General features: G+C 53.6%; 1 protein-coding gene across 1 annotated transcript in view; it reads right to left on the minus strand.

Annotated features, from left to right (window-relative positions):
* Nucleotides 1–478: 478 nt before the first annotated feature.
* Nucleotides 479–26,372, minus strand: part of LOC121161600 (apolipoprotein L2-like) — a 30,493-nt gene continuing 4,599 nt past the window's right edge. Inside the window, exons 4-7 of the mRNA XM_040988072.1 lie at nt 9,796–9,880; nt 3,768–3,857; nt 2,620–2,746; nt 479–1,385 (exon numbers count right to left, since the gene is read on the minus strand). Coding sequence (XP_040844006.1) covers nt 479–1,385; nt 2,620–2,746; nt 3,768–3,857; nt 9,796–9,880 — 1,209 coding nt within the window. The remainder of the gene's footprint in view (nt 1,386–2,619; nt 2,747–3,767; nt 3,858–9,795; nt 9,881–26,372) is intronic.

A 26,372-nucleotide genomic window follows, 5' to 3' on the forward strand; every position in this document is an offset into this window, starting at 1 on the left:
CCTTCCATCCACCAACCTCTCCTGGCTCTGGCTTCCTCTCACTTGCAGCCCTCTAGGGGCTTGTCACTGCATGCCTGGCTCTCTCCATGCCCTGACTGCATTCTTAGTCATCAATACACAGTTCACCAGAACCCTCTCCCACTGCCACGTTCATGCCCCAGTCCCCCATCACTGACTCCTCTCTCAGCCACTCCTGTCACCTCTGACCTCACCCCTAGGCATGCTCTCACCCCACACCCCATACTTCTCGCCTTTTCATGTATTCCAGACTCCAGACTTCTGCCTTGTCTCTGACCTGTATGCTATCTACCATCCCTCCTTGGGCTCAGCTACAACAATGTCAAGTTCCTTAATGCCCAGAGCAGTAAACATTATCTCAGCATCCTTGTGCCTTAAAAAATATGTCTGCTTGCTGGGCTCCTGTCAGTGTGACCCCACTGACTTGGGCATTGGCCCTGGCTCACTCAACCATGTCCTCCTACAGGCTCCTGTAGATCTCCATGAGCTGTGCCAACTTCTCTTCCAGCTGCTGAGCCCGCTGCCGCAGATCTTGAGCCAACTCAGAAGGGGCACCCTGATGCAAGTGCACTGAATCTTGGATAAGGCTGACCACATCCATCAGAAGGAAGACACCGGCAGTGGCAGCACCTGCAATGCGAGCTCCCTTGGTCATGGCCAGAGCAGTGCCCCCAAAAGCTTTCTGCACCTGCCTAGTGCTGCGGGCTGAGATCTTCCCTGCAGTCATGAATTGCTTAGCACTGGCCAAAAGGCGCGGGTTTGCCTGTGCAATATTGATGGCGTGGACGTTCTTCCCAACATCTTCCAGGACCTCAATGAACCTACGGCTTACATTGAGAATTTTGGGGACACTCTGACCCACAGCCTTTGCAACCAGCTCCACTTGGTTGACGCTGCTCGACGTGATGCGGCTAGCTTTCTCTTCTGCTGATGCCCTTGTTCCGCTGTCCACAAGGGTAGAGGTCAAACCGGTCACTGCAGCTGCTGTGCCCAACCCTATCCCTGTGGCTGTGAGTGCCAGGCTGACTCCTGCAGTCACAGGGGCCAGAGCCAGTCCAGCGATGCTCAGGATGCCAGAGACGGTCCCAGTGGAGGAAGCTACCACGTTGGTGATGGTGCAGTCCCGGTGCACCTTGCCCACCTTGTCTGCCAGGGCGTGCAGCTTTGCTATTTTCTCCTCCAGCTGCGCTTTCACCTGTGGAAACTCCTCCAAAAACTTCTTCCTGTCCTGCTGCTCTCTTCGGTGTGCTCCATCTTCTGGCTCCGTGTCCTCTGGTTCCTTGTCCTCTGGCTCCATGTCCTCTGGCTCCGTGTCCGTGTCTGTGTAATAACTGAGCAGGGCTTCACGTAGCGCATGTGCCTCCTCACTGTAACAACAAAGGTCACATGATGAGGACAGGCAGCCTGTGGGTCTGTGAAATGGGCTGGGGAAGCTGGATCCTGGCTAAGTCAGCACCTGCACTGCCAGTCAGGGAGGGAAGGAACTCACGCAGGTAAAGAATCTCCCCTTCAGAGTCTCTACGGTTTGTGTCATACAGATGTTCTATAGAATGTACTCATTGAGGAAGTAAAAACGTAAAAGTGACAATTTTACAAAATAATCAAAAGGGTTGCAGAGAGACGGAGAGAGAGAGAGAGAGAGAGAGAGAGAGAGAGAGAGAGAGACAGAGACAGAGAGAGGCTGGTTTATTCCAAAAATGGCCAGGTCTGGGACAGTTCAAAGCCAGAGCGAAGAGCCAGGAGCTTCTGCTGGGTCTCCCACGTGGGTTCAGGGACCCATGCACTTGGGCCATCCTCTTTTGCCACCCAGGTGTATTAGGAGAGAGCTGGATTAGATGTGGAACAGCCAGGACTTGAACTGGTGCCCATATGAGATGCTAGCTCACAGACAGTGGCTTAGCCCACTATGCCACAGTGCTGGCCCTTTATAAATGTCCTTTTAAGATGCTATGAAGGTCTAGTAGTTTGGCCAAATGGGTCAGGCTGTTCCCTACATTTCCAGCATCACTTATAAGCTCAGGTTCAAGTACCAGCTGCTCCACTTCGGATTCTGCTCCCTGCCAGTGTGCCTGGCAGAGTAGTGGAGGATGGTCCGAGGGCTTGTGTCCCTGCACCCACGTTGGGGACCTGGCTGGTGTTCCAGGCTCCTGGTTTCAGATGTTGTAGCCATGTGGAGTGGACCAGCAGATGACTCTCACACAACTGTTCTCAGTGTCTGTCTCTAAGCTGGCTTTCAAATAAACAAATAAACAAATAACACTAGTGTTCTAAAGCTGTTTGTAGTGGGGTATTACCTAACAAGGATGCTTTCTCACTCAAGGGCCAGTCCCTGGTGTCACTAATGCAGTGTCTCTGGTGGGGGCACTCGGGATGGACGAACAGATAGAAGAGTGATTGGAGGGAAAAGTGTCATGTCACTGCGGGGCTGAGTGTGCAATGTAGAGGCAGCCCACCAACCAGGGGTCACCCCAAGTGCTCAGGTTCTGGGGAACACACAGCCTGCAGGGTCTGTCAGCTCACCTGGAATTTGCATGCACACCATAGGAGGACCTGACATGTGGGGAGATGTGGACAGCTTGACCAGGGTCCCCCAGTGATTACCTGGACAATTCTGCCCCACGCACGAATATCTCCCAGGCCTCGTCTTCCGCCAACAGCCGCTGCAGCTCCTCACTGCTCAGTGTCTTCCTGATATACTCAATGATGTCTGCAAAGCAGCTTTCGTCATCTGCTCAGACAGAAAGCAGAGCAAGCTGAGAGAGGGGTGGGGATGCATGTGTGACCTGAGTGGGAGACAGCCACATGTGCCAGATTCTCCTGGAGCAGGTGCCACATGGAGATTCTGATGGAGTTACTGGGATTGGGGACCCAAATGAAGCGCCAACCCCAGGGACTGTATTTGGGCACAGAGTTCCAAGACATGGACAGAAAGCAGGTCCCTGATCTCCTCCCTGTCTCCCTGTCTCCCTGTCTCTTTGTCTCCACACACAGGAAACAACGCAAGGAGAAAGCGCCCTCTGCCAACCAGGAAGAGAGCTGTCCCCATGCTGCAGCCCAGCTCTCACCTTGAGCTTGGACTTCTGGTCTCCAGGACTGAGACCCAGCAGGCAAGGCTGGCCGCAGCACCGCACCCAGGGGTGTTTGTGAGCAGAGCAGAGCAGAGCAATGCACCTGGCGCTCACCAGCTCAGAGCCTCCAGCAGGTATGGGATACAGCCCAACGAAGGGCAAGATCCCATGATGGCCTCACGCCCTTCCACCTGTGCCTTCCCACCTGAAGCTCAGCCACAAGTGGGCCGTGGAATTAGTGTACTGGGATGAGAGTGACACTTCCAAAGATTTCACTAACTTGCCTTTTTCTCTCTATGCTTAGCAAAGAATTACCTTTCTAAAATGTTCACAATTTAAAATATATATCTGTGAGTTCTATATTCTACTATATTGTGTTGCTGTAGGCTTTTGTAACTAAAAAGCAGCACCCGCATCCAATATGAGCACCAGTTCAGGGCATAGCTGCTCCTCTTTCAATCCAGATTCCTGCTCGTGTGCCTAGGAAGGCAGCAGAAGATGGTGCAAGGGCTTGGGCCCTGTACCCATGAAGACCCCGAAGGAGCACTGGTTTGCATTATTTACTGCCCCCCACCAATGTGGACTGAGGTGCCTAAGGTGTCCCTGTAGACCCAAGAGAGCCCACCTGGCTGAACACAGGGGCCACATCCAAGGTGCAGCAGCAGGAAGAAGTGTGCCTACCTGGGACCATGGTGTCATCGCCCCCCTGTTCATCTTCCTCATGGCTGCCAGCTGTGCCATGGTCTTCCTCCTTGCTCTCCATCTTCACTGCTGTCCAGGGAGAGAAGAAAGCAGCTGTGGGTGGCAGAGAACTTTGGGGGCCTGATAGCGTGAGTTTGTGGTGCGGGTGTTGAGGCTGCTACAACGTGGTATACCTGGAAGCAGCTCCAGGTTCAGTCTGGCCCAGCCCCAGCCATTGCAGATTGCAGGAGCGAGTCAGATTCTGTCTGTCTCCCTTCTCTCACTGTAACTGCTTTGTAAATAAATAAAAACAAATCTCCAAAATTTACAATTTTAACAATAAAGCTGAGGCCAGCACCACAAAGTGAGGTGACAAGGATGCTTCAGTGGGGACTCTAGGGCAGGTTCTGATCAAACCCATGTCCTGAGCAGTGTCTCCCTTAGATTCGCTGTCAGACTAGCTCACGTGTGCGTGCTTGTGGAAGCTCCTCCACCTGTGCCCAGGTCGCTCTTGGTCCATTGCCTGGGCTGCAGCCACCCAAATCTGTCCTCTGCTTCCTCCTGCCGGGTCTTTCCATGGGTGCCCCTAACCCTGCCCAGCCCTGGCCAGGTCCCTCCCATGGATGTAGCGCCATCCTTGGGAGTGCAGGCTGCCCCTCCCTGCCAGAACCCCACTCGATTCTTCTCCTTTATGTAAAGGCCAAGAATATTGGGCTTGCCAAACGCTGCCCACACTTGGGATTGCTTTCTTGAGGTTTTTCTGGAAGTGAGATGACTACAAGGGCATATAGCAACAATATGTGAATATTTCTGAGGCCCAGAAACATGGTTATGTGACATGAGGGGACAAGCTGGCCAGGTCAGAAGGAGCTCTGTCAGGCTCACTGGGTCTCAGCTGACCTGAGTTCTAAAAATCAGAGTTAGAACGGGAGAGGGTCTTAAGGTCTGCTGCTGGGGCTCAGGCCTCGAGCTGAGACAGGAAACAAACAAGAATGGTGGGTAGGCACTGGGTTCAGAAGGCCAAATGGCCCCTGGCCACAGTCCCTCCAGAGAACTGCCTGAAACTGTGGCCACGGCAGTCACGTCTCATGCAGATATGGGCAGTTACCAACCAACATGGCCCTCACCTGTGGACTTTGCCCTGCCTGGGCCCAGCCCTGAGACTGCACAGCCTACTCCCGATAACCTGTGAGTGTTTCATGAGCAGCAGGTGCCACCCTGATACAAGGAAGGGAGCACCAATGACAGGGACAGGGCCACACTCAGAAATCCCATACATAGGAGCTGGCATTGCAACCTGTAAGGATTTAAGCTACTCTGGCATCCCTTACAGGAGTTGGTTCAAATTCTGGTTGCTCCCCTTCTCATCCAGCTCCCTGCTAATGCCCTGGGAAGGCAGCAGGAGATGGCCCACATGGTTAGACTACTGGGAGATCCGGGTGAGGCTCCTGGCTTCAGCCTGGCACAGTCCAGGTCCCTGGGTCATTTAGGGAGGGAGCTGGTACCATCTTCTCTGGCTCTCAGTGTCTCCCTCTCTCCTCTGTCACTTTCCCTTTTAAATATATAAATGTTGTTCTTTCTTTTTATGTAGAAAGAAAGGTAAGTGATAAATATTGGGCCCAGGCAGCCAGATGAGCCCCAAAGCAACTTACGGCTTTGGCTTGCCCTCTGAAGACCTGTGGGTCAACAAACAATTGAAAAGACAGAATGGATTGAGGGAGTGACAGCAAGGAGGGGCATGGTTGACCAGTTGCTACAAAGAGACACATGACCTAATGAGAGACCTGGAACAGAGACAGAGGGCAGGGTGATGGCTGGAAGCCAGCCCTGTGCCCAGCTAATGGCCGCCCAGGGTTCATGGCACACCCTGCCCAGGGTGACAGGGACAGTGTTAGGAAATTGTAGGCTGAATTGAAAGTGCCTAAGGGATCGCGGCACCATGGCCTAGTGCCTCAAGTTCTTGCCATGAACACACCAGGATTGCATATAATCACCGGTACTAATCCTGGCGACCGGCTTCCCATCCAGCTCCCTGCTTGTGGTCTGGGAAAGCAGTCAAGAATGGCCCGGCCCAAAGAATTGTGACTTTGCACCAGCATGGGAGACGAAGAAGAGCTCCTGGCTCATGGCTTCAGCTTCGGATATGCACAGTACCAGTCGTTGTGGTCACTTGGGAAGTGAATCATCAGATGGAAGATCTTTCTCTCTGTTTCTCCTTCACTCTGTATATCTGACTTTGAATAAAAATAAATAAACCTTTTTTTTTTTAAAGTAGTGCATAGGGAACACGTCCTTGGGTGCTGGTGCTCAGTCCTCCTACTGGGAATCCTGGGCAGGAGAGCTCGGGCCAGATGTGCAGGAGGAGAATAACCAGCCAGTGTGACCAGACGACAACTACAGTGCAGCCTCAGGAGGAAGGAGCACTTGTGAACATAGAATATTCCAGAAAGCAAGGAGGCTTTCCAAGATGCTTGCAGCAGGTCTCCCAGGGGTGCCCACCTGTGGCTCCTCCTCCCAATCATCCAGTCAGGGCCCCTCCTGGAGCAGGTCCCTACTAACCCCATCTCCTGGGTGCCCAAGGGCCTCCTCCCTCCTGTTCAAGCAGGGACAGGGCGCCCGGCTCCACAGCCAGGTCACAGGCCTCGCAGGAGCTGCTGCCGCCCTGTCTCCTCTACTCTCTTCACCCTCCCTGCCCTGTGTCCCCCAGGTGTCGGGGCACCCGGCACCCCAGCCACCTCCTGCCAAACGGACACCGGTCAGTGCTCCCTGTCCCCGGGAAGCCTGCCTTTTCCCTGTCTCCTACACTTCCTGTCATCAAAAGCCCAGCTCTGTCTCCATGGTCACTCCTTCCAGGCCAAAACACACAGGACCATGACTCTGAGGTCACCCACCTCCTCACTCAAGGGCCCCTCCAGAACCAGGTCACGTTTCTGCCAGATAAACTATTCTCTTGGTGTTCTAGCAGAAGGCTGATCGGCAATGGCAGTGGGTAGTGCAAGCTGACCCAAAGTGCCAACTCCCCCCACGAGACCTGCTCCCTGCCCAGCCCTCACACCCAGCCTGTTCACTGCCAGGAGCTCTAAAGGGGTTGGGGGAGACAGGTCATGGTCATGTCCTCCTGGCCACTCCCTGGAAGCCACCCCAACACATCTGGCCCCGTTCACATCACAGGGACCCATCAGAGAAGGCCCACATTCCCGACTAGGAGGGAACCCGGGTGGCTCACACTCCATCAACCTCCCAGGGATCTGAGTGGGCAAGAGAAGGAGCCCGCCCCCTCCAAGTGCACCAGGAGCCGTGGGGGCAATCCTGTGGGGCTGGGGACTTTATTGCCAGAAGCAACAAAGGGAGAGCCTGATACACTGGATCTCTGAACAGTTAATGCTAAGCCAGCACCATGGCGTACCATGCTAATCCTCTATTAGTGTTGCCCACGTGCCATAAGGATGCTGGTCTGAGTTCCAGCTGCTAAACTTCCCACTCAGCTCCCTGCTTGTGATAAGTAAAAACGGAGTCTTCAGTAGACAAGAGATTGTACTAATCAGCTTGAAAACCAGTTGTTTTTTTTAAAGATTTATTTATTTATTGGAAAGTCATATATACAGAGAGGAGAGACAGAGAGAAAGATCTTCTGTCCGCTGACTTACTCCCCAAGTGACCGCAACAGCTGATGCTATGCCGATCCGAAGCCAGGATCCAGGAGCTTCTTCTGGGTATCCCACACGAGTGCAGGGTCCCAAAGCTTTGGGCCATCTTCAACTGCTTTCCCAGGCCACAAGCAGGGAGCTGGATGGGAAGTGGAGCTGCCAGGATTAGAACCGGCACCCATATGGGATCCCAGAGTGTTCAAGGCGAGGACTTCAGCCGCTAGGCCATGCCGCCAGGCCCGAAAGCCAGTTTTTTAAAAAATGGTTCAGGGCCTAGCACAGTAGTCTAGTGGCTAATGTCCTTGGTTTACATGCCCATATGGGCGCCTATTCATATCCTGACTGCTGCTCATCCATTCCAAATTGTAGTCTTGGAAAGCAAGCAGTAGAGGAATGCCCAAAGGCTTGGAACCCTGCACCCACATGGCGACTTGGAAGAAGCTCCTGCTTTCTGGCTTCAGCCATTTTGGGAAAAAACAGTGGATGGAAGATCTTTCTCTCTGTCTCTCCTTCTCTCTATAAATTTGACTTTCCAATAAAAATAAATAAATCTTAAAAAAAAAAAAAATAACAGGGCCCGGCGCAATGGCGCAGTGGTTAAGGTCCTCGCCTTGCATGCCCAGGATCCCATATGGGCGCCGGTTCTAATCCCAGCAGCCCCGCTTCCCTTCCAGCTCCCTGCCTGTGGCCTGGGAAAGCAGTCGAGGACGGCCCAAAGCTTTGGGACCCTGCACCCGTGTGGGAGACCCGGAAAAGGCTCCTGGCTTTGGATCGGCATAGCATCAGCTGTTGCGTTCACTTGGGGAGTAAATCATTGGACGGAAGATCTTCCTCTCTGTCTCTCCTCTCTGTATATCCGCCTTTCCAATAAAAAATAAATAAACCTTTAAAAAACAGACAAACAGTGGTTCAAAGAAGCAAACTAAGGGGCCAACCTCGTGGTACAGCACATTCAGCCACTGCCTGTGACACTAGCATCCCATAAAGGCATTGGCTTGAGTCTTGGCTGCTCCACTTCTGATCCAGCTCCCTGCTACATACCTGGGAAAGCAGCAGAAGATGACCCACGTGCTGGACACTACACCCCAGAAGGAAACCCGGAACGAGCCCCTGGCTGCTGGTTTTGGTCTAGCCATGACAACACCATTGTAAACTAATTGCGGATGACTGAGCACATAGGAGATATCTCTGCCTCACCCTCCACTTCCTGTAACTCTGCATTTAAATAGAACAAACAAACCTTAAATAAGAGAAGAGATGTTAACCGACTGAAGGGAAAAGCCAGGTGACCCCTAGCCGGTTAAAGAGACGGTAGTGTTCGCTGCGGACACACGGGGCGAGGGGAGTGCAGAGGGCTGCACAGGGGGGCTGCACACACCGAGGGTTGCCACACCCAGGGGCACCAGGAGCCCCACAGACACCCCAGCCCACACATTCCAGGCTCTCAGAGGACCCTCACCAAGCCCACCTGCTTCAGCACTTAACCATCCAGCACTCATGAGACACACCACGCCATGAAGGCTGGCAAGTCCACAGGCTGCAACTTGGCTTCTACTGCAGAAGAGCAGAGGGGAGTCGGGGGCCTTGTGCCCCTCCCACTTTGGATCAGTAAACTTTCCAGAGAAAAGGAGAGGCAGAAGCATGGAGGGCAACACCCTCCATGGCTGACAACCAGGAGATTGGATCATGTGGCCAGGAAGCTGTGTCTGAGAAGCAGGTAGGAGACACAGAAGAGGGAGCGAGAGTGAGCTCTGGTACAGGCAAGACTTACATGCTGCCCACTGCCAACATATTAAAAGGCCTTTCATTCCAGAAGTACACCACACACTCTGTACTACTGCCAGCTGGAGGCTACATACCCACACCCCAAAACAGCACCTCTGCTCTCCTTGCTCATGCTGCATCACGGCAGCCAGAACAGGTCAGCAACCTGCTGCTAGGCAGAAATCAGTTAGCGAACCCTGACCCGAGCTCACAGGGTGTGGGTAACACTCCTGGGACCACAATGCCTTTGGCAGGCAGAGTGGCATTCAGGAGGCTCGCCTTAGGGCCAACGAGTAGGATTTGGTCAGTCCCAGGCTCCTGGCTCTGTCTCTGCTCCTACAAACCCATGCCCAGCCTGGGACATCTTCTGAAGCCTCTGGGGCAGTGCCTCTCCACCTCCCTGCCCCTCCACTCTTCACAGACACCATGGGAACCTAGGGAGAGTCAGACAGAAACCTGGGTGTCAATGCAGGCTGGCACCTGCTGAGCTGTGTGACCTGGGACCTGCCACCTAACCTCTCTGAGCTCACTCACCCCACCATGCATGGCAGTGATCCTTGTCTTGCAGAGCTGCGAGGGGTTGTAAAGGGAGAGGGTTCCCAGTGTCCCCGACTTACCAGGGAGTCCTTGCTGGTCCACCCGTCCTAAGTGTTGCGCACCGAGCGTCCGTGTAATGAGACTTGTTCTTCCAGCCAGAAGTTCCTGTGCACCCAAAATGGAAACCGAAAGCCACTTTACCTAGGGGTCACCATCACACCCACACTGCAAGCATGCAGTGTGTTAGTCCCACTTTAGCTCAACCCTGCCCCCTGCTGCCCAATGAGAGGAGGCATCACTCCATGCTGCCTGCCTCTCCCCTCACCTTTGGCCTTGAACGCTGGGATTAGGGATCTGCTGCCAGCCTCAGCACAGAGTTTAGCTCTAAGGGCCACCACCTTGTGCACCACCTTGTGCACCCTCTGACTGTCTTTCCTCAAATGGCCAACTGGGCCTGAGCACCAGGCAACGGCCTCAGGGCAGCTCAGTACACAGTCTACAGATGACAACAGCCCACCCAGAGCCTTCAGGCTCTAGGGATGCAGGAGAGACCGATGTGAGCTCCTGGAAAGGCAGAATCAGACAGAGCAGCAGACACACAGAGACAATCTCCCATCTGCTGATTCACTTCCCAAATGGCTACAACAGCGGGAGCTGGCCCAGGCTGGGGCCAGGAACCTGGAACTCCATCCTGGTCTCCCCTGTGAGTGCAGGGCCCACGCACTTGAGCCACTTCTGCTGCTTCCCCAGGTGCATTATCGGGGAGTTGGATGGAAGTGGAGCAGCCAGGTCTTGCACTGGGACCCATCCATATGGGATTCTGATGTCACAAGTGTTAGATAACTGCTGTGCCACAGTGGATGGAAGATCTCTCTCCATCTCTCCCTCTCTGTGTAACTTTGCTGTTTATAAAAATATAACTCACAAAGAAAGAGTGTTTAAACAGATCATGCCTCCATAGTTGATTTCTAGTGGGAAGGCTGCATGTTAAGTCTGAGCAGTCACAGGGTTAGCCAAGAGATACACAGGCAGCAGTGTCAGTTTAACAGGTCCCCAACTGAAGGAGTGTGGAGCAGCAGCTGGGCATGGCAAGCAGACTCCCACAGCGACACCTGCTGGCAGCTCAGGAACCTGTGCCAAGAGGTGCCACCAAGCTGGCAGTCACCCAGGAGGTCTCTGCCTGGCACTTGTCCTTAGGCACAGTAAGCCCTGGATTCTGTGGAAAACAGCCATTCCCCAGTGACCCAGGAGTTCCACTGCTGGGGACAGAAGCCAAAGTATCAAAAACAGAGACACCTGTGTCCACAGCCATTGTCCCTGACAGCCCCAAAAGGCAGCACCATCCAAATGCCCACGAGCTTGTGAGTGGAAGCAGCACATGGCATCATGCTGTGCTACCTGCAGTCAGCCTTGGAAGGAAGGGGTTAACACCTGCCACATGCCCGTGGGTGACCCTGGGAGACCTGATGCCCCAGGAGACAAGCCAGACAGCACAGCCTATGCAGTCCCTCCTGTGTGTGCCTAGGGTGTGGAAGGCCTCATAGACGGGGACTCTTTCACTGTGACAATATTCTAGGTCAGCAAAACACACAACTCAAATGGCTCCAGGTGCAGCTTGGGCAGGTTGCTCAGCGCCATGATTCAGTGCTGCTTGTTACTGAGGAGCCAACAGTTCTACTACCCCTTATGGCTGGAACTCCCCACAGGAAGGGAACAGAGGGTCTGGGGGACCCTTGTCCTAACGGCCTGTGCTCTCTGCAGGAACAGAGTCAGAGCAGGGCACAGCTTCATTCTCTCTGCCCCACCACCCCTCCTCTCTTGACCCTCAGTGTCACACCTGCCCCTTTCCAGAATGTGCTCTCTGAACTCCTATCCATCCCTCCCAGGGGTGCGATTTACAGAGAGCATCTCTGAGCACAGACAGCCAGCACTCTTTCTGTGTGGGGTATTCACTGTGCTGTGCAAAAAAAAAAAAAAAAAGAAAGAAAAAAGAAAAAGAAAAAAAGAAAAGGTTCAGCTCCTCCTGCCCCAGACCCTGGGTCTCAGCTCCCACTTCCTCCCACCTAGTCTACCTGGGAAGTGAGGGAAAGGAGGTGAGGCAGAGCAGGTGGTCTGCGAGGCTGTTTTGCAAGGGGTTTGTCTGGGCAGCTCTGGGAACCGAGAGCTATATACCTCCATGGCCCGGACTCATGGGCCATGGTGCCTGGCCAGGAGTGGCCCAGGAGAAGCCAACCTCAAAGCCACACTCCAACCAAAGAAAGATTTGGTACGAGTAGGAGGACTAAAGAAAAGGGCAGGGTTGAAACCGAGATTTGTCCCTAGGTTGTGGGACTAAGAATCACCAGGCAGCATCCAGCAGACTCGATGGCATCAAGCCTCCAGGGCCTGGACACAAACGCCCACAGCTCCACAGGTCAACCACAGGTCTTCTCTGTTGCGCAGCTGCCACCACTATGGCATTGGTTTTCTGTCATGGAGTCGGGTAGGGACAGCAGAAGCCCTGGGAGGAAGGTCCCTGAGGAAGACTGCAGATTCAAAGGGACAAGCCAATCAGTAAGCACAGAAAAGACTCCAGGTCTGAGTCCATTTTGTGGAATATTTGTTTGCTTTGAAAGAGTTATGGAAAAATAAGTGAAACAGATTTTCCACCTGCTGCTTCACTCCCCAAGTGGTTATAACTTTCCTCCAGGTGCCTCATACCTTGGGGGGGATCAAGGACCTAAGCCATCTTTTATTGTTTTCCCAAGCATATTAGCAGAGAGCTGGATTGGAAGTGGAGCAGCAGGGACTCAAACCAGCACCCATTTGGGATGCCTGCACCACAGCAGGCAGAGGCTTAGCCTGCCATGCCATGGGGTCAGCCCCTCTCAGTCAAACTGTTCCTGACAGAAGTCAACAGATGTCTTGAATGCAAGGCAGGTAGAGCCTGACACATCTGAGATTTCTTTTAATCCTGCACCCCTTCTTCAGCTGATGAAGAGGATGAGGCAGCACCATGGGGTGATCAGACTCCACACACCACAACTCCATGACCTCTCCTGGCTCCTGGTGTCTGTTGCCCATCTCAAAGCCAACCCTGATCCTGTCACACATTAGCAGTGGCCCCGGAACCTGGCTGGCCCACAGTGTTAGCAAGTTTCAGAAAGTCCTGACCCTGGGCCCCACACCCTCTGTGGCGGTCACTGCCAGCCCCAGCCCTGGCTAACTTCGGGGAAAAGTCCACTGGGACTGAGGCAGGGCTGGCATCCAGCCCAGGGAACGACTTGCATGTGGCTGGACCATCTAAGCGTGGAGAACCTGGCTAGTGGAGCACCACCTCATCTTCCATCCTCCAACCTCTCCTGGCTCTGGCTTCCTCTCACTTGCAGCCCTCTAGGGGCTTGTCACTGCATGCCTGGCTCTCTCCATGCCCTGACTATACTTTTTAGTCCTCAATAAAGGGTTCCCCACTCCCACCATTTCAGCTGCCACTTTCATCTCCTCCCATAGACTGGACCCAGATCTGGAGCCCTGACCACTTCCATACCCCACCTCATCCCTTATTCCAGACTCCAGGCTTCTGCCTTGTCTCTGACCTGTATCCCTTCTACCTTCCCACTCCTTGTGCTCAGCTACAGCAATGTCAAGTTCCTTAACGCCAAGCTCAGAGGACATTATCTCAACCTCTTTGTGTCTCAGAAATGTGTCTGCTTGCTGGGCTCCTGTCAGTGTGGCTCTGCTGACCTGGGCATTGGTCCTGGCTCACTCAGCCGTGTCCTCCTGCAGGCTCCTGTAGATCTCCATGAGCTGCGCCAATTTCACTTCCAGCTGCTGAGCCCGCTGCTGCCGCAGATCTTGAGCTGACTAGGATGGGGCGCCCTCGTGCAAGTGTTTTGACTCTTGGGCAAGGCTGACCACATCCATCAGAAGGAAGAGTCCAGAGGTAGCTGCACTTGCAATGCAGGCTCCCTTGGCCATGGCCAGAGCAGTGCCCCCAAAGGCACTCTGCACCTGCCTAGTGCTGCGGGCTGAGATCTTCCCTGTGGTCACGAGGCGGTTGGCACTGTCCATCAGGCAGATGTTGTTCCATGTAATCCGATGGCACAGACATTCTTCCTGACATCTTCAGTGAACTTCCTGGTTGTACTGCTCACTTCGAGGGGCTCCGACACACAGCCTTTGCAACCAGCTCCACTTGGTTGATACTGCTCGACGTGAGGCTGCCAGCTTCAGCTTCATTGGATGCCCTTGTTGCAGGGACCGTGATGGCAGTAGAGGCACCATTCATGGTTGCTGCTGTGCCCAGCGCTACCCTGTGTCCTGAGCCATCCTGGGGTCGCTGTGTGATGTTCAGACCTCAGTTTTCCATATGAGGAATAGATTCAGAGGATGCATGGCTGGGTGTCCTGTGTCAGGAGCCGTGTACTATAGCCACGCTGAAGCCATTTTGAATATAAAACTATGTGTTGCGGCCAGCAGAGCCAGTAACGTGGACACGGCGAGGGTCTGCGGATGAAACACCGACAGGACACCAGTAATGCTGGAAGAAGTCTCTCTAGCCTCCCTTTAGTATGCCATATATACTTTCGCCCCCAAGCCCTTTAACAGGATGCTAATGAGTCTGATTAGAGCAGGTGCCACTAGCCTCAAGCCCATTTCCTGCAGGTGCTCAGCTTAAGGAATGCTAATCAACTCCTTAGCCCACAACAGCTATGGGCCAGTGGAAAACCCCCTGGCTAGATGCTTGGGAAAGAAGTTAGGAAACTAATCACAGCTTAGCTTCAATTGTTTCTAGCAACTGTTTGAGAATGTGATTTATGCTGTCCCTGCCCACATCCTGTTACTGGTTACTTACACTATTGTTGATACGTTGGTTACTATGGTTGATATGGTGGCTGCTCAAGAACAATCGGTCTTGAGACCTGGCCTGCGTCCCAGTTTCTCCTTTCCTCCCTGAGCCCTAGTTACTGAGGAATATAAAAACCCTCAATTAAAATCAATAAACTGACAGATTGATCAGACATCTGTCTTGCTGTCCATTCTTCGTGTATCCTAAGTTGGTTGCGACCCCTGTTGACTGTCCTGCTGGACGGGACAGTCCTGATTCTGAGTGATTGGCCCACAGGCTGTTCCTGGCTGTCCCTGTGGTGTGATCAGTCTCAGATTAGTCTACCTCTTCAGGGGCAGGCAGGCAGTGTCCTTTCCTGCTGAACCTCCCAGCTTCCACTAGGTGGTGCTGGTGGTGGCCCTGGGAGCTGACCTCTGTGCTGAGGCTGGCAGCAGGTCTCAGGGTCAACGGGGCTGGAGGAGGAGGGAGCAGCATGGAGTGATGCCTCTTCTCACTGGAGCAGCAGAGGGTGGAGCTGGGAGTTCACAGGAATGGCCAGCTGCATGTTTGCAGTGTTGTGGTGACCTCTTGGAACAGCTGCTTTCGGTTTCCATTTTGGGTGGAAATTTATATCTGGCTGGAAGAACAAGTCTCATCACACAGACGCTCAGCACGCAACACTGAGGACTGGTGGACCAGCAAGGACTCCCTGGTAAGCCGGGGACACTGGGAACCCTCTCCCTTTACAACCCCTCGCAGCTCTGCAAGACAAGGATCACTGCCATGCATGGTGGGGTGAGGGAGCTCAGAGAGGTTAGGTGGCAGGTCCCAGGTCACACAGCTCAGCAGGTGTCAGCCTGCATTGACACCCAGGTTCCTGTCTGACTCTCCCTAGGTTCCCATGGTGTCTCTGAAGTTGGAGGAGCAGGGAGGTGGAGAGGCACTGCCCCAGGGGCTTCAGAAGATGTCCCAGGCTGGGCATGGGTTTGTAGGAGCAGAGACAGAGCCAGGAGCCTGGGGCTGACCAAGTCCCACTCCTTGGCCCAAGACGAACCTCCTGAACAACATTCTGCCTGCCAAAGGCATTGTGGTCCCGGGGCATTACCCACACCCTGTGAGCTTAGGTCAGGCTTCGCTAACTGACCCCCAGTGGCGGGTAGCTGACCTGGACTGCCATGGTGCAGCTGGAGTGAGGGGCCCCGACCTGTCAGATCTTAGAATCACAGAGTGTGTGGTGTACAGCAGCATGAAATTTGCTTTTCTATGTTGGCAAGCACACTGCATGTAGCTCTTGCCTGTACTAACACCCTCTCTCTCTCCTACCTGCCACCCCCCACCCCCGGCTACCGGCACAGCTTTCTGAGCCAGATGGTTGAGACCATCTAGACCTGCTGAGGTCTTGGCCATGAGTTCAAGCAGGCCACACCAGCATTGCCCACCCAATACTTAATCAATCAAGAGACCACCAATAGGGAACATCTTGCCTGTAGGTTCCCCGCCCAACAAGGAGGGGTCAGGGAATGCTTAAAATCCCAAGACCCTTCCAAAAACCTTTGGTGTCTCCCACCCCTTTCGAGAGGCACCCCACCTCCCGGCCTTCTCCCTGGAGGTGCTTTCCACTTATCTCTCAAATAAACTTTTTTGTCTACAACAGATTCCTGTCTTTTTATTTCTATACTAAGCTGAGGAAAGAACCCACCGGGCATTTCTGGTAACAGTGGTCTCAGTCTCCTGGTTGTTGGCATGGAGGGTATTCTCCCTGGTGCTGCTCCCTTCCTTTTCCGGGCATTGCAGTAAGCAAGGCCACTCAGCTTCCCCTCCAGCTGCACCAGAGCCTGTCACCACACTCCCTGTTGATCGTACAAACTGAGCTGAGCTGCAGCCCTTGGCTCTGACCACCTTCACAGTGAGTACTTGTGGGGACTGGAAAGTGCAGGCACTAAAGCCAACGGTCTTCTGAGAGTGTGAAATGTGTCATATGCTGTGTCCGTGGGGCTGCTGTCACGCCTGCGCATGGCAGCCCTCGGAGCGTGTAGTCTCCCCAAACAGCCCTCTGTGGTCACCTGGCCCTTGTCTGCGTCCCCAGTGAACTTCAGGGCACCTTTACGTGGTAGGGGTCAGCTGGCATCTTCCTTCAGTCAGTTCATATCATTTTTTGTTTTCAGACTTACTTGTTCTGTTTGGAAGGCAGTTACAGGGATATGAGAGAGAGAAACAGAGAGGGAAACAGAAAGAAAAAGCGGGAGAGAACCTGCACTCGAGTCCCCACTGGAGCATCCTTGTCACCTCACTTTGTCGTGGCCCTGGTTTTACTGTTATTATTAATTTTAGAGACTTGTATTTATTTGCAAAGCAGAGTTAGAAGATATAGGGAGATTCTTCCATCTGCTGATTTACTCCTGCAATGGCCACAGTGGCAAGGGCTGGGCCAGGCTGAAACCTGGAGCTTCTTCCAGGTGTCCTACATGGTCAGTGACACCCATGCCATGAGATCCATGCCAAGACGAGGCCCCTATCCTATAACTCCCCACCACCCACGGCTGCTTTCTCCCACAGGTGAAGCCAAACCTCCTGCCCAATGGTGCAGATGGTGAGCAGTGTTGAAGCCACACAGGGAGGTGATGTAGCCATGACCAAAGGTAGTCATGCTTCTTCCTCTTGCTCATACCTGTGGTGTGGGGTGGTCCCCAAAGGCTCAGCTCAGTCACATGGTCTTTCTTTCTTTAAAAAAAAAAGATTTACATATGCTTATTGGAAAGGCAGATTTTCAGAGCAGGAAATACAGAAAGATCTTTCATCCACTGGTTCATTCCCCAAATGTCCACAATGGCCAGAGCTGAGCCCATCTGTTGAGCTGAGCCAATATGAAGCCAGGCCTCCCATGCAGGAATGGGGTCCCAAGGCTTTGTGTCATCCTCCACTGCATTCCCAGACTATTAGCAGGGAACTGGACGGAAAATGGAGCAACAGACACTAACCAGTGTCCATATGGGATGCAGCATTTGTACGAGGAGGATTAGCCAACTGAGCCAACATGCTGGCCCTATGAAGAGCTTTCTTTCTCCACTTTTTCTCCAAACAGATGCCAAGAGCCCCATAATGCACATCTTCGCATCCTTCCAGGACATAGTGAGCAAGGAGGACCTGCTGCACCTGCTGATGCATATTGACACCCGGGAGGCACTTCTGTTTTGTTTTCTTTTGTTTTGCTTTATTGGGTTTGTGTTTTATTTTTTTTCCCAGAAAACATTTCTGTCCAAGGCTGAATCATCCAGGTAATATCTACCCCGGCCACGGTGGGCACATAAACATACAGCCCCAGCAGGAGTTACAGCATCAGGGCCTGGTGCGGGGGCTGAGCCTGGCTGGCCCCTCATCGGTGGTGCTGCCTCTGCAAGGCACACCCAGTGCACAGCTCAAGGTCTTCCGCTATCACCCAGCTCTTCTCCATCCACCCCGAGTGCCTGCATTACAGATACTTCTGTGGTGTCTCAGGGGCTGGCCCTTGAGTGAGCAAGCATCTTTATTAAATATGGACAACCACAAGTAGATTTTAAAATTATCTGTTTAAAAGGCAGCACTAGAAAAAGAGAAAGAATCTGTGTGCAAAGGAGATCTGCTGGATGATACCCCCCAGTGTCGATGACTAAGGCTGGGGAGCCAGAAGCCTGGAGCTTCTACCAAGTGTCCCATGTGGTTGCAGCCCCTACACAACAACCATGCCAAGACCTGGTGCCCAGCACTGTGATCCCCACCACCCTCAGATGCTTTCTCCTCTGCAGGGGTGAAATGGAAACTTCCTGCCCGACAGCACAGATGGCCTACAAGCAGGAAGACCACGGTACAGCTGGTGAGGAAGATAAACAGGGGCGCGATGACACCATGGTCCCAGGTAGCCACGTTTCCTCCTCCTGCTCATGCCTGGGATGTGGGGTAGCACCCAGGGCTGAGCTCAGCCAAGTGCAGTCTGGCTGGCCCCTGCAGGGCCACCTTAGTCACCCCAGTGACATGAAAGGAGGGGAAGGGAGAATGGGAGCCAGGAGCTCCTTCCGGGTCTTCTTTGTGAGTGTAGGGTTCAAGCCCTTGCGCCATCTTCTGCTGCCTTCCAGGCACATGAACAGGAAGCCAGATTGGAAGAGGAGCAGCCAAGCCCTGAACTGGTGCCCATATGTATGGGACGCAGGTGCTAGTGGTGGTGGCCAACCCACTATGCTACACCAAATTATTTTTTAATTGCAAAAGTCTATAGCAACACAATAGCGTGGAGTGCAGAACTCACAGACATACGCTTTAAATTGTGGACATTTTAGAAAGGTAATTCTTTGCTAGGCAAAGAGAGAAAGAGGCAAAAAAGTAAAATGCTCTGGAAGTGTCACTCTCATCGCAGTACACTAATTCCACGGCCCACTTGGGGCTGAGCCTCAGGTGCGAAGGCCCAAGTGGAAGGGCGTGAGGCCATCGTGGGAGCTTGCCCTTCGTGGGGTTGTAGCCCATACCTGCTGGAGGCTCTGAGCTGGTGAGTGCCAGGTGCATTGCTCTGCTCTGCTTACAACACCCCTGGGTGGGGTGCTGTGGCCAGTTTTGCCTGCTATGTCTCAGACCTGGAAGATAAATGTCCAAGCTCAAGGTGAGAGCTGGGCTGCTGTGTGGGGACGGCTCTCTTTGGTTGGCAGAGAGCGCTTTCTCCTTGGCTGTCCTCTGTGTGGGGAGATACAGAGACAGGCAGACAGGGAGACAGGGGCCTGCCTTCTGTCCTTGTCTTGGAACACTGTCTCCAAATACAATCCCTGGGGTTGGCGCTTCATTTTGGTCCCCCAATTCCAGTAACGTTACTATGATTGCCATGGGAGACCTACTCCAGGAGATTCCAGAGTGTATGGCCATCTTCTATTTGGGTCACATCCACATGCCTCCCTCTTCTCTGCTTTCCTTCTGAGCAGATGATGAAAGCTGCCTTGCAGACATCAAGTATATCAAGGACACACTGAGCAGGGAAGAGCCACAGCACTTGCTGAAGGAACACGAGGCCCGGGAGAAATTTGTGTCTGAGGCAGAATTGTCCAGGTAACCACTGGGGGCTCTGGCCATGCTGCCCACATCTCCCCACATGGCTGGCCCTACCATGGTGGGTTACAGATTCCAGCTGAGCAGATGGTCCTTACAGGCATGGATCTCCCCAGGGTGTGAATGCTCATGGGTGGCCCCTGGTCGGTGGGCTACCTCTCCACTGCACACCCAGCCCCCCATGGCGGATCATGCTCCAACTGCACTTGTGTCTGTCAATCCCGACTTCCTGCTCAACAGATCCTTTGGTAGTGACACAGGGGCAAGCAGTTGAGCAAGGAAACATCCTTGCTAGGTAAGATACCACAAATAGCTTTTAAAATATACTTATTTATTTGTTTGAAAGGCAGCACTAGAGACACAGAGACAAAGAATACATATTGAGAGTCATCTGCCATTTCACTCCACATGGCTACAACATATGAACCAGGAGCCTGGAACACCAGCCGGTTTCCCACGAGGGTGCAGGGACACAAGCCCTTGGACCATCCTCCACTACTCTGCCAGGCACAATAGCAGGGAGCAGAATCCGAAGTGGAGCAGCTGGTACTTGAACTGGAGCTTATATGTGATGCTGGCATTGCAGATGGCAGCCTCACCTGCTGGGCCATCCTGCCAGTCCTTAAAGTACTTTTTAAAAGACTTTGGCCCCAGTGTGGTGGCCTGGCAGCTGAAATCCTCGCCTTGAATGCGCCAGGATCCCATGTGGGCGCCGGTTCTAGTCCCAGCAGCTCCACTTCCCATCAGTTCCCTGATTGTGGCCTGGGAAAGTAGTCGAGGATGGCCCAAAGCCTTGGGACCCTGCACCCATGTGGGAGCCCTGGAAGAGCTCCTGGCTCCTGGCTCCAGATTGGCGCAGCTCTGGCCGTTGCAGTAACGTGGGGAGTGAACCATCGGATGGAGGATCTTTCTCTCTGTCTCTCCTCTCTGTATATCTGACTTCGAAATTAAAAAAAAAAAAAAAAAAAAAGACTTACATGGGGCCAGCATTGCAGCATTGTGAGTTAAGCCACAATCTGGTGAGGCTGGCATCTCATATGGGTACCAGTTCAAGTCCTAGCTGCTCTACATCCAATCCAGCTCTCTGCTAATATGCCTGGGCGGCAGCAGAGGATGGCCCAAGTGCATGGGTCCCTGAGCCCACATGGGACACCGAGCAGAAGCTCCTGACTCTTGGCTTCTGACTTTGACCTGTCCCACACCTGGCCATTTTTGGAGTAAACCAGCAGATGGAAGTCTCTCTCTCTCCTGTCTCTCTGTAAGCCTTTTAATTTAGTAAATTATTAAAAAAAAAACTGTCACTTTTACTTCTTTACTTCCTTAGTGAATATGTTCTACAAAGCATCTGTATGACACAAACCACAGAGACTCTGAAAGGGAGATTTTTACATGCGTGAGTTCCTTCCCTCCCTGACTGGCAGTCCAAGTGCTGACTTAGCCAGGATCCAGCCTCCCCAGCCCGTTTCACAGACCCACAGGCTGCCTGTCCTCATCACGTGACCTTTGTTGTTACAGTGAGGAGGCACACGCGCTACGTGAAGCCCTGGCCAAGTGTAGCACAGGCACGGCCATGGACTCGGTCCCAGACAAGGACCCGGACATGGACCTGGAAGATGAAGAAGAGCGGCAGGCAAGGGAGAGGTTTTTGAAGGTGTTTCCGCAGGTGAAAGCGCAGCTGGAGGAGAGCATAGCAAAGCTGTACGCCCTGGCAGACAAGGTGGGCAAGGTGCACCGGGACTGCACCATCACCAACGTGGTGGCTTCCTCTACCGGGGCCGCCAGTGGCATCTTGAGCCTCCTCGGCCTGGTTCTGGCCCCTGTGACTGCAGGAGTCAGCCTGGCACTCACAGCCACAGGGGTAGGGTTGGGCACAGCAGCAGGCGTGACCGGTTTGACCTCCTCCATGGTGGACAGCGGAACAAGCGCATCTGCAGAAGTGGAAGCTAGCCGCATCACGTCAAGCTGTATTAACCAAGTGGAGCTGATCAAAACAGACTTATTTCGGAGCATTTCCTGTTTCTGCACTACAGAGGTGCACAAAGCCCTTGGGGGCACTGGTCTGGCCATCTCCAAGGGAGCCCGCATTGCAAGTGCAGCCAGCTCTGGATTCACCCTTCTGATGGATGTGGTCAGCCTTGTCCAAGATTCAGTGCACTTGCATCAGGGTGCCCCTTCTGAGTTGGCTCAAGATCTGCGGCAGCGGGCTCAGCAGCTGGAAGAGAAGTTGGCACAGCTCATGGAGATCTACAGAAGCCTGCAGGGGGACATGGCTGAGTGAGCCAGGGCCAATGCCCAAGTCAGTGGGGTCACACTGACAGGAGCCCAGCAAGCAGACTCATTTTCCTTCTCTTTTGTCCTCCCTGCTGATCCTGCGCTGTGGCTGCCACTTCCCCGCCCAGCCGGACTGGGCTGGGGGAGGTGGCTAGGAGACCTAGGCTAACCTGAATAAACCACATTTATGCCTTAGCACTGACTTGAGACTTGCTGATTTTCTGGGATCTGGAGGAAGGCTCTGCCCCGTGACCAGCCAAGCTCTGGCGATTATGGCCTTTTGGGGATTGCAGCAGTAGCTGGAAGATCTAGCTATCTCTTACACTCTTTCTTTGTAATTCTGGCCACACCAACCCAGAGCAGCTCACCACCTGCTCCTAGGGGGCAGCCAGGCAGCAAACCATGACCCTAACTCAGAAGATTCAAGTGACACCCTTGGGACCACACTGAGCGTGGCAGGCAGAGTTAAGTCCAGGAGTCTTGGCTGGAGACCAAAGAGTAGAACTTGGTCAGTCCCAGACTCCTGGCTCTGTCTCTGCTCCTACAAACCCATGCCCAGCCTGGGACATCTTCTGAAGCCCCTGGGGCAGTGCCTCTCCACCTCCCTGCTCCTCCACTCTTCACAGACACCATGGGAACCTAGGGAGAGTCAGACAGGAACCTGGTGTCAATGCAGGCTGACACCTGCTGAGCTGTGTGACCTGGGACCTGCCACCTAACCTCTCTGAGCTCCCTCACCCCACCATGCATGGCAATGATCCTTGTCTTGCAGAGCTGCGAGGGGTTGTAAAGGGAGAGGGTTCCCAGTGTCCCCGGCTTACCAGGAAGTCCTTGCTGGTCCACCCGTAAACAGCATCGTCTGCTGAGCATCCATGTAATCAGACTTGTTCTTCCAGCCAAAAGTTCCTGTGCACCCAAGAAGGAAACCGAAAGCAGCTGTTTCAAGAGGTCACCGCCACACTGCAAACATACAGTTGGCCAATCCTGTGAAAGATCAGCCCCGCCCCCGGCTGCCCCAGTCAGAGGAGGCATCCCTCCATGCTGCCTCCCTCTTCCCTACCTTTGGCCTTGAATGCTGGAGTTAGGGACCTGCTGCCAGCCGCAGCATAGAGATCTGCTCCCAGGGACACCACCTTGTGCACCACCTAGTGGAAGCTGGGAGGCTGAGCAGGAAAGGGCATAGCCTGCCTGCCCCTCTGGCAAAGCTTGCTCAATTGAATCTGGGTACGTTCCCCCACCCTGCCACCACACACACACTCTGTCTTTCCTCACATGGCCAACTGAGCTTGAGCACCAGGCAACGGCCTCAGGGCAGCTCAGTACACAGTCTACAGATGACAACAGCCCACCCAGAGCCTTCAGGCTCTAGGGATGTAGGAGAGACCGATGTGAGCTCCTGGAAAGGCAGAATCAGACAGAGCAGCAGACACACAAAGACAATCTCCCATCTGCTGATTCACTTCCCAAATGGCTACAACAGCGGGAGCTGGCCCAGGCTGGGGCCAGGAACCTGGAACTCCATCCTGGTCTCCCCTGTGAGTGCAGGATCCACACACTTGAACCAGTTCTGCTGCTTCCCCAGGTGCATTATCGGGGAGCTGGATGGAAGTGGAGCACCTAGGTCTTACACTGGGACCCATCCATATGGGAATCTGTTGTCACAAGTGTTGGATAACTGCTGTGCCACAATGAATGGAAGATCTCTCTCTATCTCTCTCCCTTTCTATGTAACTTTGTTGTTCATACAAACACAACACATAAAACAAAGAGTATGCAAACAGATCATGCCTCCATAGTTGATTTCTAGTGGGAAGGCTGCCTGTTAAGTCTGAGCAGTCACAGGGTTAGCCAAGAGATACACAGGCAGCAGTGTCAGTTTATCAGGTCCCCAACTGAAGGAGTGTGGAGCAGCTGGGCATGGCAAGCAGACTCCCACAGCGACACCTGCTGGCAGCTCAGGAGCCTGTGCCAAGAGGTGCCACCAAGCTGGCAGTCACCCAGGAGGTCTTTGCCTGGCACTTGTCCTTAGGCAAAGTAAGCCCTGAATTCTGTGGAAAACAGCCATTCCCCAGTGACCCAGGAGTTCCACTGCTGGGGACAGAAGCCAAAGTATCAAAAACAGAGACACCTGTGTCCACAGCCATTATCCCTGACAGCCCCAAAAGGCAGCACCATTCAAATGCCCACAAGCTTGCCACCCCACCCCTTTTCAGAATGTACTCTCTGGTCCCCTACCTATCCCTTCCACATTTGCTGCTTACACAGAGAGCATCACTAACATGGGATGCCCATCACCCTCCTCTCTCTGATGGTGTGCAGTATATTCACTATGCTGTGCAAACATCAACACTCCCTAATTCCAGAATATTCTCACAGCCCCTGCAGGCAGCCTTATGTCCACTACCAGTGAGGCCTATGGCTTCAGGTCCTCCTACCCCCAGGACCTGGCTTCCTGGCTCCCACTTCCTCCCTCCTAAGCCACCTGGGAAGTGAAGGACTGGAGATGAGGCAGAGTAGGTGGTCCACGAAGCTGTGTGACGTGGGGCTTCTCAGGGCAGCTCTGGAAGCTGAGTGTTACATAGCTAAGTGATCCTTCACTCACAGGCCATGGTGCCTGGCCAGGAGGAACCCAGGGGAAGCCAACCTCAAAGCCACAGACGATGCAGAGGCAGATTCAGCAAGATGGGAGGACAAAATCAAGGGCAGGGATGAAGCCACGAGACGCTGGGCCTGAGCTGTGGGACCAACAGTAACTACATGGCATCCAGTGGGCTCAACAGCATGGAAGGTGACCTGCACACAAAGGCCCAAGGGTTTATGAAATTGAGAAGGTAAGTGGCACTACTCCACGGTCAGCCAGAGTGTGCGCTGTGCCACAGCCTCCTCTGGGTCTTGGTTTCTTCTGTGGAGTTGACGGAGATGGCAACAGCTCCAGGAAGAAGGTCCCTGACCAAGGAACATCAGACAACCTATGGACCAGCCAATCAGCGAACACAGAAAAGGCTCCAGGTCTGAGTCCATTGTTCTGGAATATTTGTTTATTTGTTTGCTTTGAAAGTCAGAGTTACAGAGAAAGAAGGTGAGACACTGAGAGAGATCTTCCACTTGCTGCTTCAGTCACCAGATGGCCACAATAGCCAGACCTGAGCTGGTAGGGCACAGGCCCTTCCTCCAGGTCCCCCATACCTTGTCAGGACCCCGGGACCTGGGCCTGCTTTTACTGCTTTCCTAGGCACTCCAGCAGAGAGCTGGATTGGAAGTGGAGCGGCAGGGACTCAAACCAGCACCCATTTGGGATGCCTGCACCACAGCAGGCAGAAGCTTAACTTGCCATGCCATGGGGTCAGCCCCTCTCAGTCAAACTGTTCCTGACAGGAGTCAACAGATGTCTTGAATGCAAGGCAGGTAGAGCCTGACACTTCTGAGATTTCTTTTAATCCTGCACTCCTTCTTCAGCTGAAGAGGATGAGGTTCAGTGAGGCAGCACCTTGGGGTGGTCAGTCACACAACACCACAACTCCATGACCTCTCCTGGCTCCTGGTGTCTGTTGCCCATCTCAAAGCCAGCCCCGATCCTGTTACACATTAGCAGTGACCCTGGAACCTGGCTGGCTCACAGTGTTTGTGTGTTCCAAAGTCTGACCATGGGCCCTGCCTCTGTGACCATCACTGCCAGCCTCCAGCCCTCTTCATTTTCCGAGAACAAGCTCGCTGGAACCCCCTCACCCCAGGGAAAAGCTAGCTTCTGGATAGGCTGCCCAGGTGGGTGGAGCCTCAGCAGTGGAGCCAGGGCTCACCTTCCATCCCCCAACCACTCTTGGCTTTGGGCTCTTCTCACTTGCAGCCCTCTAGGGCTTGTCCCTGCATGCCTTGCTGTCTCTACGCCCTGATGCAATTCTTCAGTCCTCAGTAATTGATTTTCCCCATTCCAGCTGCCACACTCCCAACCCACTTTCCCCTAAACTGAACCTTTGGATCCCAAGCCCTGCCTCCTTCCATAGCCACAACACCCTCCCTGCCCCCTGCCTCTTCCCACATTCAGAGTCCAGGCTACGGCCTTGTCTCTGACCTGTATCCCATCTGCCTTCACCCTCCCTGGGCTCAACTACAGCAATGTCAACCTCCTTAATGCCCATATCATTATCCTTTATTTCAGCTGCTTATTCCTCAGAAAATGTGTCTGTTTGCTGGGCTCCATCAGCACAGCTCCACTGACCTGGGCACTGGCCAGGCTCACTCAGCCGTGTCCTGCTGCAGGCTCCTCTGGATCTCTATGAGCTGTGCCAACTTCTCTTCCAGCTGCTGAGCCCGCTGCCGCAAATCCTGAGCCGACTCGGACATGGTCTCCTGGTGCAATTGCACTGACTCTTGCACAAGGCCGATCACATCTACCAGAAGGAATAGTCCAGCGGTGGCAGCACCTGCGATGCGGGCCCCTGTGGTCATGGTCTGAGCAGTGCCCCCAAAGGCTGGCTGCACCTGCCTCCCATCCTGGACTGCCATCCTCCCTGTCGT

Source organism: Ochotona curzoniae, unplaced genomic scaffold (assembly GCF_017591425.1).
Source record: "Ochotona curzoniae isolate NIBS_2020 unplaced genomic scaffold, NIBS_Ocur_1.0 contig_1014, whole genome shotgun sequence".
NCBI lineage: Eukaryota > Metazoa > Chordata > Mammalia > Lagomorpha > Ochotonidae > Ochotona > Ochotona curzoniae.